The sequence below is a fragment of the Delphinapterus leucas genome, chromosome X (assembly GCF_059928025.1).
Source record: "Delphinapterus leucas isolate spDelLeu-1000000601 "Yukka" chromosome X, BTC_Dleu_Yukka2, whole genome shotgun sequence".
Taxonomy (NCBI): Eukaryota; Metazoa; Chordata; class Mammalia; order Artiodactyla; family Monodontidae; genus Delphinapterus; species Delphinapterus leucas.
The window spans coordinates 33,781,652-33,804,087 of record NC_143150.1 but is presented as its reverse complement, the minus strand read 5'-3'; the positions used below and the strand labels follow the sequence as shown (position 1 = coordinate 33,804,087).

Here is a 22,436-nt window from a genome sequence, read left to right as displayed (position 1 = left end):
ATTTGAAGTTGAAAGAAAATTCCTACAACATTCATTAGTCCTAAGAACAATTTTTGAATTAAAAGATTTCCCCTCAAAATGTTGTAAATCTGTGCCACATTAATATAGTCTTCCCAGGACTAATTTAAACATTTGTGACTAATTCACTTTTTTTTTTTTTTTTTTTGCGGTACGCGGGCCTCTCACTGTTGTGGCCTCTCCCATTGCGGAGCACGGGCTCCGGACGCGCAGGCTCAGCGGCCATGGCTCACGGGCCCAGCCGCCCCGCGGCATGTGGGATCCTCCCGGACCGGGGCACAAACCCGTGTCCCCTGCATCGGCAGGTGGACTCTCAACCACTGCGCCACCAGGGAAGCCCTGACTAATTCACTTTTGAGCTAGCCATCTGCTGAAAGCTCAGAGGCTATAGTAACCAGAAGGAAGATTTATATTTTAAGATTATGAGTCCATAATTTCTGAACAGAGAAAACTGACAAAAATTAAACCTCTTCGTATATTATCATTCAATTCTTAAATGCTTTATTATAAAAAATCAGAGAAGAATGATCTCAGTTAACTGTCTATTCAATAATTTTTAACAACATTTAGTGTCAGATGTAGGCTCTTCGGTATGAGAGAAACCAATCTGCTGCATCACCATGATGAGCTCGTGGAATTTCCAGAAATCTAATGTAAACTACATCTTTTTATGGGTTACTGTATACCCCCCAAATTTTGTTAAAACATCAAGTAGAAACACTGGCATTTTCTTTTTAGCCTCATCAATATTATGTTTGACCTTGTCTGGGAAAGAAAGAATAAGAAACAGTTTGAGGACAGAAAATGCGATTGAAACATGAACAATCTTTCTTCAGTGTCAAAGGTGGAAAAGGTAATAGTAAAAATGAACTATAAATGGTTAGCTTAGAAGGTGCAAGGAAATGTCCACGGTTTTCAATAAAGTTGTAGACTTTTATCATCTCCAAACACAATTTGGACAAAACCACAGCTCTCCCTTTATTCTTAGGATATTTTGATGTCACACCTTAAATCACTTCAATTCTCTCCCTTTCGCTTTCCTTCAATCAGCCAATTACTTTGTACCCAGCACTTCACTAAGGAATGTGGGAGTTACCTGGAAAGTACACTTAGATGGTTCTTCCTCTCAAAAAGTTGTCTTTAGTACACATTTAGTACACATCTGCCTCTGCTGCATCGGACAAAATCCTTTGAACATTTTCCATTTCCTCAGCAACCACCTCCTCTCATCTGGCTAGTCCTCTTCTCTTCCCTCCATCCAACTACATTCTAGATCCTTTCTACACTATTTTATTGAAATGGTGCTAGGCTCACCAGCAATCAATCTCCTTTTAGACAAATCACACCGTATGCACTCTGTTCCTTCTCAAAATACATTCCCTTGACATTTTCCCTTTTGCCTATTCTTTCCATTTTATTTGCTGCCCTCTCCCCTTATTTTTTTTTCTCTAATGTCTACTCTCTACTGGTTTAACAGTTGACTCTTAAACCTAATCCTCAATTATGACTTTACTGGAGACCAAAATCATGGGTTTTTTTCCCCTTGTTGTTGTTGTTCTTGTTATTACTTCAAAAAGAGAGCAATGTAGATGCTCTTTTATCAGCTAAATGTGTGTAAAACTGAGATAATGTGCAAAACTGATTTCCCTTCCTCATCTTTGTAGTTTTCACAAATGAATTTAATAAGTATTCTATGGACCACAAGGATGGCAAATTGGCGTGGAAAACTAGGTATCTCTTAGAGAGAGCACGGTACTGGTCTTCCAAGTGAATCATCACATTATTGCCCAGTGAAGGCACGAGGCGTAGCATGACTAAACTCATGACCATGAAAAACCCTTATAAGGTCACTAAGAAGAAGTCAAAATCAAAGCTGTGTGCTGAAGAAATCTTAGCCAGGTCCCATCATAGTCATTCTTAAATTTAGAGCTAAATGAGAATCACACCAATTAGCTATTAAACTAACAAATTCCCAAGTCTAGCCTGCAACCATGTTGGAAGAGTCAAAAATAGCTTTTGTTCTTTTTAATTCATACCAGCCTTTCTTCCCCACAGTGTTGTTTTGCTTTTTTAAAAAAAATTTCACTTCCAAGATGATTATTAATAATGGCTTTTAAGTATTTCTATGAGTGATGCTGATTCTGATAGTTTGAAATTTAGTTCTGAATATAGAGTAGAGATCCTATTTAGGGTCAATTATTTTCAAGTGCTCACACTATTTTTGATGATGTATGCTATATGACAGGTGACATATGTTGACATATGGGCACAGATTTCATAGGCATCAATTAAATATAATGCTCAGGATATGAGTTTTGCTTAGCTGAAATTCCACATTAACTGAAGTTATTCTGCAATATCTTGTGTACTATTAAGAACTATATGAAAAAAAAGAACAATATGAAAACTAATATTTGTCCCCTTTTTTGCCTTAGCAAACGTAGTTACTGTTAGTGATGCCTGAAGATCTTACAGAGCTTTAGAGAGAGCATGAAAAGATTTGTGATTTATGTTGCAGAAAGAAATGAGAGATTGGTCTGAATGTGTATTTACTGATCCTGAACTTATTTCTGTGACTTAATCTGTAATTTTCTCTTCATGCTTGAGACAATTTCAGGTTAATCAATACTTTTCTCTACACAAAATTTTATATATATATATTTATATATATACACAAACACAAATACATATATACATACATACACACATATAAATGTGTATATATATTCTTATAATGTTGCTACATGATCAAACATAGTCTCTATAAGAATCACAAATTCTCATTAAAAATTAATCAATTACTCTGTCAGTTAGATCATGTGATTTTAAAATTTATTTTATAAAACACAAGTCCTCCCAAATTTGAATACTTGAACTCACATATATCTTTGTGTTTGTGTCCACACAATCATGAGAATTCCGTTATTGGTGGAATCTGAGAGGTATGCAGATCAGTGTTCAATTAGAGTTGTTTTTGTTTGTTTGTTTCTCTTATTAATTTCTTATCCAAGGCTTTAAGAGATTTTGCATCCCCTCCCCTTTTTGTAGAATTACTCACAGAACATTTCTCATACTGTAGTTAAGGGGATGATTTGGGGATAAATTTTTGTGTAGGTAGCACTAAGAGAACTCACAAGTGAGAGTTGAGGGATAAGAAGTGAGAAAAAATTAAATTTGTAGCTTGACTGACTAGAATAAGAGTGCTGTTGAATAAGATGGGAAACATAGGGAGGTGCAATTTTTTCTGGTAAAATTTTATTTCCAAATTTCTAAAAGGAACTAGAAAACATTAAAAAAGATTACTGACAAATTTTTATCATATTCCTTGAAAATACTTACAAATTAAACAAAAGCGATGACCTTTCATTATTCCATGTTCTCAAGCTATTCAACTCTCTCTTTTTCCCTTTCTCTCTCCCTTTCTCTCTCCCTTTCTCTCTCTCCCCACCCACAAACATATACAACTAAATTTTTCTCATTGACAGCCCACTACATGCAAACTTAACATCACAATCTTGACTCTCATAATAGCTTGTGATCCCCAAAAAGAATACAGTTACATGTTTGGTATGAGAAGAGAGTATAATCAAAATCCAAAAAAAGAAGATATAGAGAAGGCAACATGAAAAACAGAGAGGTTTACCTACTCTTTTCCCAGTTAAGAATTGCTATGCAGAAAAACCAAGGGGTCTCTATGTTAATCATTAGGATTCACTCTGGGTATTTCTTCAATATCAATGTAAAAATTCATAGTGACACGTTTTACTCCGTGTAAAGATATTATTTCCACAAGGAGCACAGCAGAGATCCTCAGCGAATTTGCATCCAGTCTACTCTTGGCCAACATTTTAGCACACTGAATATAGCGAGGGCTAAGTGGTGAATAATCTCTTATGTAAATATTTGGTGGGGTTTTGCATTGCAACCAATAACTCCTTCAAAAATAGCCTACAGAAATCAAAGGTACTCACTCTGAAATTCTTTGATGTTTGTAGAGTGTTCATGTTTCCTTCCTAATTCCTCTGAAGATGCACTGTCAGTTCTTAATAAATGAAACTAAATTTTGTTTTTCAATCATCGAGTGCAACTGACCTTTTGTTTGCAATTTTCAACATTATCCCATGTGTCCTGACTGCAGCATATTATCTGTTGGATACTAACTAGTTGGTTCATAGGGTTGTTGCTATATTTAATTAGGTAAACTTAATCAACTCATTTATTTTGGTATAAACCTGTGGCTACCCTCTGGATAATACTGTTGGTTAATGCAAAAGTATAAAGAAAGCTATCTATGAAAAAGCAGATTGCTTCACTGGAAAAAAAGTTAGAAATGTTGTACAAAATATGTTCACTTTATAAAACTGCTTAAAACTTGTTTTAGTTTTTCATTGCTCTATAAGATGAAACCTTTTTACTTTATACATGCTACTTAATTATTAGATCACAAACTTTCCCCCAATAGTTTGCAAATTAAGAAGCATGTATTCTTAATTTCTTTTTCAAAACACTGCTTTGTACTCCAGCAGGGGGAGATTTAGTAGAAGCCCCATATAAAGAAAGTATATATAAGAAATTTTAGAAAAATTATGATGGTTGTATATTGGTAAATAAATGAAAAATCTATTCTCCTTGCCATTTTTTATCACTTATATAATATGCTTGCTTGTTTGCTAAATTTAGTATTGATTATTTCTTATCACTTAATAAATATATTTACTTTTATTTAATCGAAGGTTATTAAAGTTATTTAAACTTTTAACTAACTCTCTTTTTCTTTTTTCTCTCCCCAGAAAGGATGGCATAATGAATCCAGTCTGTTAAATTTCCTCTTCTCAATTTTAAACTTTGTTTGCTTAAGACTGAAGCAATTATGGTGAACCTGAGGAAGGCAGTGCACTCGTTCCTGTAAGGATGTTATTACCTATTATTTTTTTAAAATAACTTTTCATAGTAGTTTGCTCAAAAATGTTAAAAAGGTTTTTATATGATTATTCAGCTATATTTGCCTCAATCTGTATAAATGACTTGCATTCCAATAGACTAATATTACTGGTGTTTTCTATTCAAAAACAATAAATGGGAAAAAAACCAATAACTTGAACTCCAATTAAACACAACCACTCATATGTTCAAACAAGTAATATCATTCAAAAATAATTCTGATACTTGTGGTTGCTTTCTGTATGGTTAAAATGTAGAAATAAGAAAGGTTCTTTCCTCTTCCTTCCTGCATGAACTAAACAGCCAAGAGAATAAATGTCTTTACAAGTCTCTGGTTCTATGAAAAATAGTTAAGTTTGCAAAAGAATGAGCGAGAAGTCAGGGAATAGGGGTTGGAGGATGTAGCTGGACAGGATGTAGCCTTGAAACAATGAACCAGTAGTTAAAGTCAATAGAACATAACATAAAAGTGATAAGGAAAGCATTGAATTCAAGCACTAAGCAATTCAAAACATGATCTAATCCAGGTATATCTTCTTTTTAACTTAGTAAAAGGTTGGGTTGCTTTCTTCTAAACCTACTCTTTGAGGAATGGGGGCATGGAAAACAAGATCCAGGGCTCTGTAAACTCTGATCAGTACAACTGAGAAGCCTTGAATCACCTTGCTCCTGCACAATCTCCTCTGTGATTTCTATAAAAGTGCTCACTGAGGAAACAGTTTACAGAGCAGTGTAGATATAAAGTACATCAACACTGGATCCTCTGCAATATGCACCATTATAGTCCATCTTGGATGTCATTGTACATTGTAGTGATGATAGTCTCAAGGATACATGGTTCCAAGAAAACTAGAGCAGAGAGGAAAAGGAAAGGGTGAAGGACAGTGATAAAGAAGGGAAAAAAAGAGCCAGGTCTGGGAAAAATGAAAGGACAACTTAGTATATAGGCCTTGATCCATATACCAAATGCAGGGCTACCTTAAAGAGTACCAAATTATTCTGCTATGGAATTAAAGAATTCACATAGAATTTTTTCCATTACATTAAGAGAAACAAGGGATCATTCATCTCTTCTAATAATGCCCATTGTCATATGCCATGCAAAAACTCAGTAGATTTAAAATGTACTCAGACTTTTAAATCAAATTATAATTTTGTTTATCGACTAAAAATGTCAGATATTTTCATTCAAAACTTAGTAGCAATTAATAAGTTATTTCAATTGTTCAGATAGAAATTGTGATTTTTGTGCACGTATTTTATGAGACTTCTGTGAGCTTAATAGCAATCAGCATAAGCTTTAGAAACAAGACCTAGATTACTCCTCTTCTGTAAAAGGACTGTATGTTTTTCACTGAACATGTAAATGTTAGAAATTAGGTTTAATAAGAATACAGCCAATTCTTGATTATAATACTGTAGAAAATAGGACTGACTGCAGTAAGAATCATAATAATTTGCTCATAAGTAGTGCTCAATAAGAATTTATTAAATTGAATGGAATTGGAACCAGGAAACTGAAGTAAAAACTCTGTCAGGATTTTTCCCAACACCATTACTTTATTTAATAACTCACAAAAGATATATTTAGATTCTACAAGCTTCCTCAATAATTCAGTATTTGTTTCATGGACTCTTTAATAAAAAGTAAAAATATATTTGACCAGCAGAGGTAGGCAAGATGAATGTTTTAAGTGGTTTTCTACCCCAAAGTTCTAAGATACTCAAATCATAAAATTCATAATTGGACATAGTTTTTCATGTACTTTTGTTATATACAATTTTATTTTGTATTCTTCTACTATTTTTACAGAAATGTGAAAGGATTTAGATGTTTTCACAATTTACTGAGAAAATTTGAAGTTGCATTGCATATCCTGTTAGGACCATATTATCTAGGCTTAAGAATAAATATATTTGTGATTCTGCAACTGAAAATTGAAGATGCAGCATATCATTGTGAGCATAAAGTCTTGTGGGACTACTTGAAATGATCATCAACTAATTTAAACCAGAATTTTTTTTTAATTTCAGAAGAACATGTTTTTCGACAGCTAGGCCAGAAAAGACCTTGGATTTAAAATTACTATCTGAGCCAGTTCTGCATAAATAAGTACCTTCTTAAAATAAAACCAGGACCTAAATTCTTGACAAATTTTGAAGTACATTTAGGGTATAGCTACCACAAAATACTTTTGTTTAACTTTGAAGGCAGAAAGAAGGTAAGCTCCAACATTTACTGAGGGCCTATTACGACAAAGGTATTATTTTGAGACTTTACATATATCATTTAATTTTCACAACAATAATGTGATAAAGATCATCCTCATTGTAAAGATGAGGAAATTGATCTTCTGAGAGGTTAAGTGACTGGTCAAAAAAAATCATTTAGGTCAAGTAGCCAGGACATTAGCCACATGCCAAATACAACAAATACAGTGACAGAGTAATCAAAGCTGAAGGCAAATACCTTGCTTCTATTTATTTGGTTCTTTATTTCTATAATTTCTATTCACTTTAATCACAAATTAATTATGATACAGATTTTCTGAATCACATATTATTTTAGCTTATTTTTTATGTCTCAGGAAAAAAGAATACATCCAGCATTGGAAAGAATTTAATGATTACTTTTCATGATTTGAAGAAAATTACTATGTATGTCTCCCACCGACATGATGCTTAGGATATCAGGCAGCTTTGACTAATGAGGAAGTAGTTTTAAGCTAAATGTCCGAAGTACTAGTTTTCAGCCCTTGTAGAATGAGAAAGTCAAAATATTTTCATGATTTCTTCATTACGTTAAAATACATAAAGTATATTAACAAGATATTAAGAGAAATAATTTTTAAACGTGGTAGAAAATTATTATAATATTTTACTTAAGTTTAAATAAGGCCAATAATTTTTCAGGTTCAGTGTTCCAGTTCTGGTCCAGAAAGTATGGTGTGTGTGTGTGTGTGTGTGTGTGTGTGTGTGTGTGTGTGTATTATAGATACAATTATGATAATCATAATCATCTAGTGTTACTACTGCAAGTTTCTCTGATGATTGATAATAAGTGATAGTCAATCTAATCACACATATATTTTCCCTGTAGAAATAATATTTTTAGCTCAAAGAACAAGTGAATGAGATAATGAAATCAAAACTTTTACATGGAGAACTCATACACTCTGGATTTTGTAATGTCATGTGTTCCATCCCCCATGCAATTTTCTTGCATAGACAATTGGTTAGCACATATTGTACCAGTAGAGGAAATTTTCTTCTCTATAAATAATATCAGGGTTTAACAACTAGTACATATAGTATAGTTGTTGCTTAGTATTCATTAAATAACTATTACTGAACATAGAATACACATAAGACAGTCATTCACAGATAATAATTCTTGCTTTTAAGCAGGAAATATTGAATATACTTATCTTTCTTGTTTATCTTATTAAGGAAAATAAATATTAGTTTCATGAGACAATTTAGGGACTTACATTAATGTATGAAACCTGAATAAATCTCATATCACCATCAGGGGAAATTAATTTGGAATGTACAAAACATAACCACGTCTGTCTCTCTTGCATTAGTCTGCCACTTGGCCTGAAATTCCTACCAGTAAAAATCTACATAAGTACCATCATGAGAGGTGTACATTTTAAATGACTTAAGAGATTTCTTTTCCAGCATAGGAAAGCAGCAAACCCATAGGAGTTAATTATCACCACAAATCATTTTCTAACCTAGAACACCACCAGAAAACATAGGACATAAATGGGGAGAGTGTCAGGTAGAAGGAAAATTTACAGGACAGATATTAAGAAATTATGGGCCAGCATAAAGTCACTCAGCAAGTCAAACAATACTGTGGTTTCAGATTGAGTGTAGAGAGTAAAAGTCTAAAACACAGGCTTTGAATTCAACGGGACTTGAGTACGGACCCTGCCCCTGCTACTTACTGGCTATATTTCCTTGAGAAAGTTACTTAACTTCTCTGAACCTCAGTCTCTCCTTATACATAATAGATATAAATCAATACTGACTTCATGAGGATGTTATATGAGATCAAATGAGATTATACATATATATTTCAGTAAACTAAGTGCCTGACTCATATTAAGCATTCAATAAAAGTATTTGGGGGAGAGAAAGAAGAGATACTGAGGTTTAATTAAGAGTAGAAATGATGATGATAATAATAATGATTGTTAAAGGAAAAGCAGTTGATTTATATAAGTAATTTATTAGGTACAAGCAATATAATATATACCTGATTATTTTTTTCTTAATTTTCAGTGTGCACCTGATTGGCCTATTGGTTTGGCAATGTGATATTTCTGTGAGCCCAGTAGCAGCCATAGTAACTGACATTTTCAATACCTCCGATGGTGGACGCTTCAAATTCCCAGACGGGGTACAAAACTGGCCAGCACTTTCAATCGTCATAATAATAATCTTGACAATAGGTGGCAACATTCTCGTTATCATGGCAGTAAGCTTGGAAAAGAAACTGCACAATGCTACCAATTATTTCTTAATGTCCCTAGCCATTGCTGATATGCTAGTGGGACTACTTGTCATGCCACTGTCTCTGCTTGCAATCCTTTATGGTAAGTACAAATTTATTAGTATTTTGATCTCAGATCATGTCATAAATCTGTGGCAGGTATCGTAAAAAATCAGAAAGTTAATTATTCTACTTGTATCATTTGGAAAATAAACAAAAAAGAAAATTGTGTGACAGAAGAAATTGGATGTGTGTATATTTATTAAATAAATCAGTAGCAGACTCTTGAAAAAGCAAAACAAATGTTTTATAATATATTAAAATCATATATAGATACTCTATTGCTCAGTGTCATTTGTAAACAATGACAATTGCCTTCCAATATACAGACTGTGACAGTGAAAGAAACATGTGCCTACCCCTATGTTCTGGGCAGTACACATACCTAGTACCAGCTTTTATACAAAGAAGATGAAAAAAGCTCATCATCTTCATTTTTTTTTAACATCTTTATTGGAGTATAATTGATTTACAATGGTGTGTTAGTTTCTCCTGTATAACAAAGTGAATCAGCTCTATGTATAATATATCCCCATACCCCCTCCCTCTTGTGTCTCCCTCCCACTCTCCCTATCCCACCCCTCTAGGTGGTCAAAAAGCACCGAGCTGATCTCCCTGTGCTATGCAGCTGCTTCCCACTAGCTTTCTATTTTACATGTGGTAGATATATACATGTAAAATAGATAGTTATCTATTTTACATGTATATATGTCAATGCTACTCTCACTTTGCCCCAGCTTACCCTTCTCCCTCACTGTGTCCTCAAGTCCATTCACTACATCTGTGTCTTTATTCCTGTCCTGCCCCTAGGTTCATCAGAACTTTTTTTTTTTTTTGATTCCATATATATGTGTTAGGATACGGTATTTGTCTCTCTCCTTCTGACTTACTTCACTCTGTATGACAGACTCTAGGTCCATTCAACTCACTACAAATAACTCAATTTTGTTCCCTTTTATGGCTGAGTAATATTCCATTATATATATGCCACATCTTCTTTATCCATTCATCTGTTGATGGATACTTAGGTTACTTCCATGTCCTGGCTATTGTAAATAGAACTGCATGAACATTGTGGTACATGACACTTTTTTGAATTATGGTTTTCTCAGGGTATATGCCCAGTAGTGCGATTGCTGGGTCATATGCTAGTTCTATTTTTAGCTTTTTAAGGAACCCCGATACTGTTCTCCATAGTGGCTGTATCAATTTACATTCCCACCAACAGTGCAAGAGTGTTCCCTTTTCTCCACACCCTCTCCAGCATTTATTGTTTCTAGATTTTTTGATGATGGCCATTCTGACTGGTATGAGGTGATACCTCATTGTACTTTTGATTTACATTTCTCTAATGATTAGTAATGCTGAGCATCCTTGCATGTGTTTGTTGGTAATCTGTATACCGTCTTTGGAGAAATGTCTATTTAGGTCTTCTGCCCATTTTTGGATTGGGTTGTTTTTTGATATTGAGCTGCATGAGCTGACTGTATATTTTGGAGATTAATCCTTTGTCAGTTGCTTCACTTGCAAATATTTTCTCCCATTCTGACAGTTGCCTTTTCATCTTGTTTATGGTTTCCTTTGCTGTGCAAAAGCTTTTAGGTTTCCTTAGGTCCCATTAGTATATTTTTGTTTATATTTCCATTTCTCAATGGATCTTGCTGTGATTTACGTCATAGAGTGTTCTGCCTAATGTTTTCCTCTAAGAGTTTTATAGTGTCTGTCCTTACATTTAGGTCTTTAATCCATTTTGAGTTTATTTTTGTATACAGTCTTAGTAAGTGTTCTAATGTCATTCTTTAACATGTAGCTGTACAGTTTTCCCAGTGCCACTTATTGAAGACACTGTCTTTTCTCCATTGTATATTCTTGCCTCCTTTAACAAAGATAAGGTGGCCATATGTGCGTGGGTTTATCTCTGGGAGGTCTATCCTGTTCCATTGATCTATATTTCTGTTTTTGTGCCAGTACCATACTGTCTTGATTACTGTAGCTTTGTAGTATAGTCTGAAGTGTGGGAGCCTGATACCTCCAGCTCCGTTTTTCTTTCCCAAGATTGCTTTGGCTATTAGGGGTCTTTTGTGTTTCCATACAAATTGTAAAATTTTTGTTCCAGTTCTGTGAAAAATGCCATTGGTAATTTGATAGGGATTGCACTGAATCTGTAGATTGCTTTGGGTAGTATGGTCATTTTCACAATGTTGATTCTTCCAATCCAAGAACATGGTATATCTCTCCATTTGTTTGTATCATCTTTGATTTTTTCATCAGTGTCTTATACTTTTCTGCATGCAGGTCTTTTGCCTCCTTAGGTAGGTTTATTCCTAGGTATTTTATTCTTTTTGTTGCAAGAGTAAATGTGAGTGTTTCCCTCATTTTCTCTTTCAGATTTTTCATCATTAGTGTATAGGAATGCAAGAGATTTCTGTGCATTAATTTTGTATCCTGCTACTTTACCAAATTCATTGATTAGCTTTAGTAGTTTCCTGGTAGCATGTTAGGATTCTCTATGTATAGTATCATGTAAACTGCAAACAGTGACAGTTTTACTTCTTTTCCAACTTGGATTCCTTTTATTTCTTTTCCTTCTCTGAGTGTTGTGGCTATAACTTCCAAAACTATGATGAATAATAGCAGTGAGAGCAGGCAACCTTGTCTTGTTCCTGATCTTAGAGGAAATGGTTTCAGTTTTTCACCTTTGAGAACAATGTTGGCTGTGGGTTTGTCATATATGGGCTTTATTCAGTTAAGGTAAGTTCTCTCTATGTCTACTTTCTGGAGAGTTTTTATCATAAATGGGTGCTGAATTTTGTCAAAAGCTTTTTCTGCATCTACCGAGATTATCATATGGTTTTTATCCTTCAATTTGTTAATACAGTGTATCACATTGATTGAATTGTGTATAGTGAAGAATCCTTGCATTCCTGGGATAAACTCCACTTGATCATGGTGTATGATCCTTTTAATGTGCTGTTGGATTCTTTTTGCTAGTATTTTGTTGAGGATTTTTGCATCTATGTTCATCAGTGATGTTGACCTGTAGCTTTCATTTTTTATGGCATCTTTGTCTGGTTTTGGTATCAGGGTGATGGTGGCCTCATAGAATGAGTTTGGGAGCGTTCCTTCCTCCGCAACTTTTTGGAAGAGTCTGAGAAGTAGGTGTTCGCTCTTCTCTAAATGTTTGATGGAATTCTCCTGTGAAGCCATCTGGTCCTGGGCTTTTGTTTGTTGGAAGATTTTTAATCACAGTCTCAATTTCAGTGCTTGTGATTGGTCTGTTTATATTTTCTGTTTCTTCCTGGTTCAGTCTCAGAATGTTGTGTTTTTCTAAGAATTTTTCCATTTCTTCCAGGTTGTGCATTTTTTTGGCATATAATTGCTTGTAGTAATCTCTCATGATCCTTTATATTTCTGCAGTGTCAGTTGTTACTTCTCCTTTTTCATTTCTAATTCTGTTGATTTGAGTCTTCTCCCATATTTTCTTGATGAGTCTGGTTAATTGTTTATCAGTTATGTTTATCTTCTCAAAGAACCAGCTTTTGGTTTTATTGATCTTTGCTATTGTTTCCTTCACTTCTTTTACATTTATTTCTGATCTGATCTTTATGATTTCTTTCCTTCTGCTAACTTTGGAGTTTTTTGTTCTTCTTTCTCTAATTGCTTTAGGTGTAAGGTTAGGTTGTTTATTTGAGATGTTTCTTGTTTCTTGAGGTAGGATTGTATTGCTATAAACATCCCTCTTAGAACTGCTTTTGCTGCATCTCATAGGTTTTGGGTCACCATGTTTTCATTGTCATTTGTTTCTAGGTATTTTTTGATTTCTTCTTTGATTTCTTCAGTGATCTCTTGGTTATTTAGTAGCATACTGTTTAGACTCCACGTGTTTGTATTTTTTACAGTTTTTTTCCCGTAATTGATATCTAGTCTCATAGCATTGTGGTTGGAAAAGATGCTTGATATGATTTCAATTTTCTTAAATTTAACAAGGCTTGATTTGTGACCCAAGATATAATCTTTCCTGGAGAATGTTCCATAAGCACTTGAGAAGAAAGTATATTCTGTTGTTTTTGGATGGAATGTCCTATAAATATCAATTAAGTCTATGTTGTTTAATGTGTCATTTAAAGCTTCTGATTCCTTATTTATTTTCATTTTGGATAATCTGTCCATTGATGAAAGTGGGGTGTTAAAGTCCCCTACTATTATTGTGTTACTGTTGATTTCCCATTTTATGGCTTTTAGCATTGCCTTATGAATTGAGGTACTCCTATGTTGGGTGCATAAATATTTACAATTCTATATCTTCTTGGATTGATCCCTTGATCATTATGTAGTGTCCTTCTTTGTCTCTTGTAATAGTCTTTATTTTAAAGTCTATTTTGTCTGATATAAGAATTGCTACTCCAGCCTTCTTTTGATTTCCATTTGCATGGAATATATTTTTCCATCCCCTCACTTTCAGTCTGTATGTGTCCCCAAGTCTGAAGTGAGTCCCTTGTAGACAGCTTATATACGAGTCTTGTTTTGTATCCATTCAGCCAGTCTATATCGTTTGGTTGGAGCATTTAAACCATTTACATTTAAGGTAATTATCGATATGTATGTTCCTATTACCATTTTCTTAATTGTTTTGGGTTTGTTTTTGTAGGTCTTTTCCTTCTCTTGTGTTTCCTGCCTAGAGAAATTCCTTTAGCATTTGTTGTAAAGCCGATTTGGTGGTGCTGAATTCTCTTAACTTTTGCTTGTCTTTAACGATTTTAATTTCTCCATCAAATCTGAACGAGATCCTTGGTGGGTAGAGTAATCTTGGCTGTAGGTTTTTCCCTTTCGGCACTTTAACTATGGCCTGCCACTCCTTTCTGGCTTGCAGAGTTTCTGCTGAAAGTTCAGCTGTTAACCTTATGGGAATTCTCCTGTATATTATTTGTTGCTTTTCCCTTGCTGCTTTGAAAATTTTTTCTTTGTACTTAATTTTTGATAGTTTGATTAATATGTGTCTTGGCATGTTTCTCCTTGGATTTATCCTGTATGGGATTCTCTGTGCTTCCTGGACGTGACTGACTGTTTCCTTTCCCATGTCAGGGAAGTTTTCAACTATAATCTCTTCAAATATTTTCTCAGTCCCTTTTTTTCTCTTTTCTTCTGGAACCCCTATGATTTGAATGTTGTTGCCTTTAATATTGTCCCAGAAGTCTCTGAGACTATCCTCAATTCTTTTCATTCTTTTTTCTTTATTCTGCTCTGCAGTAGTTATTTCCACTTTTTTATCTTCCAGGTCACTTATCCATTCTTCTGCCACATTTATTCTGCTATTGATTCCTTCTAGAGAGTTTTTAATTTCATTTACTGTGTTGTTCATCATTGTTTCATCTTTAGTTCTTCTAGGTCCTTGTTAAACGTTGCTTGTATTTTCTCCATTCTATTTCCAAGACTTTGGATCATCTTTACTATCATTACTCTGAATTCTTTTTCAGGTAGACTGCCTATTTCCTCTTCATTTGTTTGGTCTATTGGGTTTTTTCCTTGCTCCTTCATGCTGCATATTTCTCTGTCTTCTCATTTTGTTTAAAATACTGTGTTTGGGGTCTCTTTTTTGCAGGCTCCAGGTTCATAGTTCCCACTGTTTTTGTTGTCTTCCCCCAGTGGGTGAGGTTGTTTCAGTGGCTTGTGTAGGCTTCCTGGTGGAGGGGACTGGTGCCTGTGTTCTGGTGGGTGGGGCTGGATCTGGCAGTGTGTTTTGGGGTGTCTATGAACTTAGTATGATTTTAGGCAGCCTCTTTGCTAATGGGTGTGGTTGTGTTCCTGTCTTGCTAGTTTTTTGGCATGGCGCATACAGCACTGGAGCTTGCTGGCCCTTGGGGTGAGCTGGGTCTTAGTGTTGAGATGGAGACCTCTGGGAGAACTCTTGCCAATTGATATTATGTGGGGCTGGGACGTCTCTGGTGGTCCAATGTCCTGAACTCGGCTGTCCCCCCTCAGAGGCTCAGGCCTGACACCAGGCTGGACCACCAAGACCCTGTCAGACACACAGCTCAGAAGAAAAGGGACAAGAAAAGAAAAAAAAAATAATAATAAATAAATAATTATTAAAATAAAATAATAATTTAAAAAAAGAGAGCAACCTAACCACTAAACAAATCCACCAATGATAACAAGCACTCAGAACTATACTACGATAAACATAAGAAATCAGAAACAAATCAGTCGCAGCCAGCAAACCCCAAGTCTACAATTGCTCCCAAAGTCCACCGCCTCAATTTTGGGATGATTCATTGTCCATTCAGGTATTCCACAGATGCAGGGTACATCAAATTGATTGTGGAGCTTTAACCCACTGCTCCTGAGGTTGTACAGAGAAATTTCCCTTTCTCTTCTTTGTTCACACAGCTCCTGGGGTTTAGCTTTGGTTTTGGCTCCACCTCTGCATGTAGGTCGCCCTCAGTATCTGTTCTGGCCCAGACAGGACGGGGTTAAAGCAGCAGCCTATTAGGGGGCTCTGGCTCACTCATGCCGGGGGGTGGGAGGGGTACAGTAGTTATAATTGGAATGTGGGGCAAGCCTGTGGCAGCAGAGGCTGACATGATGTTGCAATAGCCTGAGGCATACCGTGTGTTCTCCCAGAGAAGTTCTCCTTGGATCAGAGGACCCTGGCAGTGGTGGGCTACACAGGCTCCCAGGGGGCTATGGATAGTGACCTGTGCTTGTACACAGGATTTTGGCCGCTGCAGCAGCAGCATTAATGTTTCATGCCGGTCTCTGGGGTCCAAGCTGATACCCACGGCTTGCACCTGTCTCTGGAGCTCGTTTAGGTGGTGCTCTGCCTTCTGTGGGCAGAAAGGGAAGGAATCCCCTCTCCTCGCACATCCTGAAACAATGGTCTCTTGCCTCTTAGGCAGGTCCAGACTTTTTCCCGGACTCCCTCCCGGCTAGCTGTGGTGCACTAGCCCCCTTCAGGCTGTCTTCATGCAGCAAACCCCCGTCCTCTCCCTGGGATCTGACCTCCGAAACCTGAGCCTCAGCTCCCAGCCCCCACCTGCCCCAGCGGGTGAGCAGACAAGCCTCTCAGTCTGGTGTATGTTGGTCAGCACCGATCCTCTGTGCAGGAATCTCTCCACTTTGCCCCCTGCACCCCTGTTGCTGTGCTCTCCTCCATGGCTCCAAAGCTTCCCCCTGCCCACCCCCTGTGTCTCCCAGTGAAGGGGCTTCCTACTGTGTGGAAGCTTTTCCTCCTTCACAGCTCCCTCCCAGAGGTGCAGGTCCCATCCCTATTCTTTTGTCTCTGTGTTTTCTTTTTTCTTTTGCCCTACCCAGGTACACGGGGAGTTTCTTGCCTTTTGGGAAGTCTGAGGTCTTCTGCCTGCGTTCAGTAGGTGTTCTGTAGGAGGTGTTCCACATGTAGATGTATTTTTGATGTATTTGTGGGGAGGAAGGTGATCTCCTCGTTTACTCCTCTGCCATCTTGAAGGTCCCCAAGGCTCATCATCTTTAAAAACATATTTTAAGTAATCTTCTTAAACATTGACAAACTAAGTGCTTGGCACATAATAAGCACTCAATAACAGCTATTCTTCTTCCTAGAGTCTGTAATTCATGTTTTTAAAAGGAGACAGTGATAAAAATTAATTATTAATTATATAAGTTCAAGGTCATATTATCACAATAAAAATTCAAGCATTGAAAATTTTGATATATGATTTTAGAGAGCTTTTAATTTTTCTTTTGATTTTCTGCCATATCTTTGCCATATTCGTTTTAACCTAACTTTTGTTTCTAGCTAATATTTATTAACAACAATCAAAACCACTTATACTACACTGCAAAGTTTCTTTCCTAGGGAGTTGGAGAACCCAGTTTGAATTTCATTGCCGATATGCTCATCTCACAAGGCAGTGAAGTAGACTCCCTTTTCCCTGGAGTGTATAATGGAATTAGACTGGAAGGACTAATACTGAAAGTGTATCTAGTTCTCAAGTCCTAAAAGAAGATTACTGCATCTAGAAAATAATCTCTCATGGAACTTACAAATTAATTATCCTGTTCTAAATACACAGTGGTAATAGATTGTCTCAATAGGCATTTTATAAATAGTGTTCTCAGGAAATATGCTTTCCTTATATTTACTGAGTTTGAATGATGCATTAACTTCAAAGTATAAGTATTTTACCTTCTCTGTGAGCATTTTACCACACTATAGCTCCAAATTATGTAAGAAAAGGTCACTGGAATGAATGTGCTTTAGAAGGTATGCTTTGTCTTGTGGTGTCTATTTCATTTTGCCAGTTTCTCCCTTAAAAATATATGAGTGGTCAAAAAATGGCATCAGCCTAAATCCAAATGTCCTAACACATCCATCACCACACCCCCAAGCAATAAAGAACAACAAAAACAAATAAAACTACACAATACCACCACCTAATTTGGAGAACATTCAAATTCCAAATTATCTGTAAGCAGAAAATAAATAAGAGATCACAATGAGCTCTCTATTAGGCTCCCGCCATGTGCTGTTGTGAAGAGGAAGGGCAGTCCAGTAAATACTAGATGAAAGAGAGAGGAGGAAAACTAGTAGGAAGCCTAAGATTGATCTAAAATCATCATAAGAAAGAAAGTCTATCCCAAGTATGAAAATTCTGAGAAACTTCTCTGGAAGCTCATCCTTTAGAGAATTGACTTAGAAGTGTACATATGACTCAAGAAAGCAGTGTTGGAGAGGAACTCTTTGGAGGTAGAAAAGGGTTAAAAGGGAGAGGTGACTTTTGAAAAAAAATGCACAGTGAAGGGAAAAAGAAACAAGAGGGGAAATTTCATCATCTTACAAGACAAAAAAAGTCAACATGTAAGAACCCATCAACCCTCCCCCCACTGTCCTCCACTGTACCCCAAAAGTCCTCCAATAAAGAAATCATACTTTGTTACATGAAGAGAAAAGGGTGCTCCAGAGCTTGGAATCTTGGAAACTACCCACAAACCGCTAGCCATGGAAACCACCCACAAACTGCTAGCCATGTTCATACAAATTCAAAGATGCAACCAACTTTCATCTATACCAAGCTACTATAAAAAGAAAGCAGAACATGAGAATAAAAAAAGCCATTTGATGAAAGTTCCCACAAATAAAGAATGATCAGAAAACAAAAAAGCTGTAACAAAATACTTCAAGATAAACTAAATTTTCTCAAACATTTAAAGATATATCTATAAAAAAAAAAAACCTTGAAGTAGAAATCTAAAAACTAAGAAAAGAAATGGATTAAAAAAATTGGTCAACATAAAGCAAAAGTTGATTGAACCCAGGAGAATAAAATAGGAGAAAAAGATAAAATCATATTGGAATGAACATTAAATTAAAAGTGCCTAAAGAAGAATAGATTAATATGAAAACTTAATAAGGGGCACTAAAGAAAAACACGGAAACAACAGAAATAATGAAAATGAGATGAAGAAAGAAGTAAAAGAGGTCAAAAAGAAAGTGTTTGAGATGGAAGACCATCAAATAAAAGATCCAATGTGTGTATAATGAGAATCCTTGAAAAGAAAAAAATATAATGGAACAGAATTAATATTTAGAACTATAATCCTGGAAAGTTTTCCAGAAATAAAAGAGGGTCTAAATGTACATATTGATAGGGCCAACCCAGTACCAAAAATTTGACCTGGAACAGTCAACTCTGAGATATATCTGAGACATTAGGTGTTAAATAGAAAGAAAAATCTTCAGGCAAAAATAAGAAATAATTTACAAAAGCAAGAGAATTAGACTGGCTTCATAATTTTAAAAAATAACAAAACAAAGCAACACTGAAGCAATATTTTTATAAAAGTCAACCTCTTATATGATATTCTTTCAAAAGTAAATCTATAAAGACAGAAAACAGATCATTAGTTTCCAGGGTCTGAACATGCAATGCTGACTCCAAAGGGGCATTTACTTTGGTAGTATGGAACTGTTCTATATCTTGATGGTGGTAGTGGTTGTATATATATTTCTCAAAAATTTAAAAACTATATATTCTAGTATGCAGTTTTAAAAGGGTGAATTTTACTGTATGTAAGTTATACCTGAAATTTAAAAAGGAAAAATACTCAAATAAAGTTTCAAACCAAGATTTTATATCCAGACAAGTTGGCCATCAAGCTGTAAAAAGTTTAATATTTTTTAAACCCAGAGAATTCTGAACCCATGAGCCCTTCTTAAGAAATTGAATAATGGATAAGATTCATCTAACAAAGGGATGACTGGGAACTTTTCCTCAAAAAGATGGATCATGAGTGTTTAATATATTTAATTTTAGAGCTAAGACAGAAATAAAGGTGGTATAAGGGCATAAGAATACTGTCATATCTTATATGATATATATTATTTGTTATATAGTCTAACAACTTAGAAGCAATGCAACTAAAAATTGGGAAGAAAAGAGAAAGGGAAAGAGAAAGAAGTAGAATAATTTCATTGATTTTTCTATAAACAAAAGATGGGTGTTAATTTATATGACTCCAAAAAATGGCAAGCCAGAAAAACTAGATTTCATAAGAAAACAGAGGTCTAAGAGTATTAAACAGGATGTAAAGAAAACATGATATAAACATGATATAAGGTTAACCACTAGAACAAAAAGACAAACCTATCTAAAACCAAAAGAAATGCAATTAATAGAAGAGTAAAAAAAAAAAAAAGTCAAGTAGAGGAAGAAACACAAGAAAATAAAACAATACTCTCAACATTATACCATGATACAATGACAGAGTTGAAAACAAACATACCAGTAATAGCAATACACTTGTATGAACCTAACTTACCATTAAAAATAAAAGATTTTCAAGTTGGCTTACAACAAATTACCCAACTATACTCTCTATATTTAGTGGAACTCATAACCCAGTGAATCACAATGGTTAAAATAAAGGGATGGGCAAAGGTATAGTAAGCAAATAGAAACACTAAGAAAACAGAAATTGTGATGTTGACATCTGACAAAGTAAATTTTAAATAAAAAATTAAAAAACCAGTAAGAGTAAAAAAAAAAAAATGATGCTTTTTTTTCCCAAAAAGGATGTTTATTTATGATTAAAAGCTGTAATTAACAAGTATATAGCAGTTAAGAATATCTATGCCCCCAATAACACAGCAATGCTCTTTTAAAAGCAAAAACTAAAGAACATGGAAGGATACATTTATGGATACATTCTACTAATGGGAGACTTTAAATATCATACTCAGTACAAAAAAATTGGACATGTAGGTCTTATGGGTGTATATTAAACTTTATACCCTTATCATAGAAAGTATATTTTCTTCACGAGTTCATGGAACACTCACAAAAATTAATTATCCATTAGGCCACAAAGAAAATGTTAGAAAAGTAAAACTATTATGAAAAATACTTTCTGATAAGAACACAATAACGCTTGAAAGCATTAACAACAAAAGTTTAAAGACCATCTGATCTTGAAGTTATAACAAATTTTAAACAACTGTTGGTCAAAAGGACAAATGCAAACTGAAATTACAGACTACTTTAGAAATATGATAGCATACACACTACATATCAAAATCTATAGAAGATACTTAAGCAATGATCAAAGGAAAATTCATAGCCCTCATCACCTTTATAAGTAAAAATGAAGGTATACAAATGAATTAAATTCCTAGAAAGCAACCTTGAAAAAGAAGTGCAAAGTAACTCAAAAGAAAGCACAAAGAAACAAACTAAAGATAAAAGCAGAAATTAATTAGGTAGAGAATAGAAAAACAATATACCTAATTAATAAATCAAAATCCTGCTTTTTTAAAAAGCAACTTTTAAACAAAATAAAAGCACTACCTAACTGAAACAAGGAAAAAGGAAGAAACAAAAATATTCAAAATAAGAAATAACAAGGAAAATAACCATTGAAGCAAAGTAAATTTTAAAAATTAGATTACTTTGTAGGTTTATATGCAAATCAATTGAGAACATTAAAAAAAAAAAGGTAGTTTCCCAGGGAAAATCAGGTTAGCAAAATTAACCTCATTAGATATAGAAAGAAAGAGAACAATTTCAGTAGAAGAAATAAAGTTATCAAGGACCTACCACACAAACATAACATCAGATACAGATAGTTTCACTGGGGAATTCTTTAAAATGCTTGAAGACCAGATAGTTGTAATATTCCATAAATTGTTTAAGACCATTGAGTAATTTTTTAAAACCCTTCCTAATTCTTATACAAAGCAAGCATAGGTTTAACACATAAACCAAATAAAGACAAAGCACAAAGAAGGAATATTATAGACTAACATCACTTATGACAAAAATTCTTTATGAACAATTGGCAAACAGAATCCAATGTCACATTAAAAAATATTATACGATGAACTGGGATTAATTCCAGTAACACTATGTTGGCCCAATATTAGGGAATCCCTTAATAAAACATATTAATATATAATATCAACATTATTACTAATTAATATTTATTAATAGTTAAAGGTAAAAATATTATCAATATTGATACAATTATAATATTAACACAGCATTATATTTATAACATTAACATTAAAATATAATTTTTAAAGTATATGATTTAGCTCTAAAGACGTTGAGTGAAAAAGCCTTTATCCTAAAACATTCTAGAAAAGCTAGAGTTAATGGAAATAAACATGTGATAAATAGAATCTTTCTGATTTCTTTGAATTGGTTAATAAATAGTAGAAGATAATCTTCTCATGTACCTAACATATATCCAAAATTTGCATACCTGGAGTTCATTCTCAAAATGAAACAATTTTATTTGTATAAAGGTGGTACCACATTCCTAGATAAATGATGTACTAGGCTCTAGGACATTGGTACTTAGTGTTCACCGAAACCAGATGCCACTATCTTGTAGCTCTTTATCTGACTTCTGCCTGCAGGTGAGTTTTGTTTTACCC

General features: G+C 34.6%; 1 protein-coding gene across 1 annotated transcript in view; it reads left to right on the top strand.

Annotated features, from left to right (window-relative positions):
- The first annotated feature begins 4,888 nt into the window (after window positions 1–4,888).
- The window catches only part of HTR2C (5-hydroxytryptamine receptor 2C), a 115,753-nt gene continuing 98,205 nt past the window's right edge, over window positions 4,889–22,436 (top strand). The window contains 2 exon segments of the mRNA XM_089904162.1: window positions 4,889–4,923; window positions 9,253–9,566. Of these exon segments, the coding sequence (XP_089760288.1) occupies window positions 4,889–4,923; window positions 9,253–9,566 (349 nt within the window).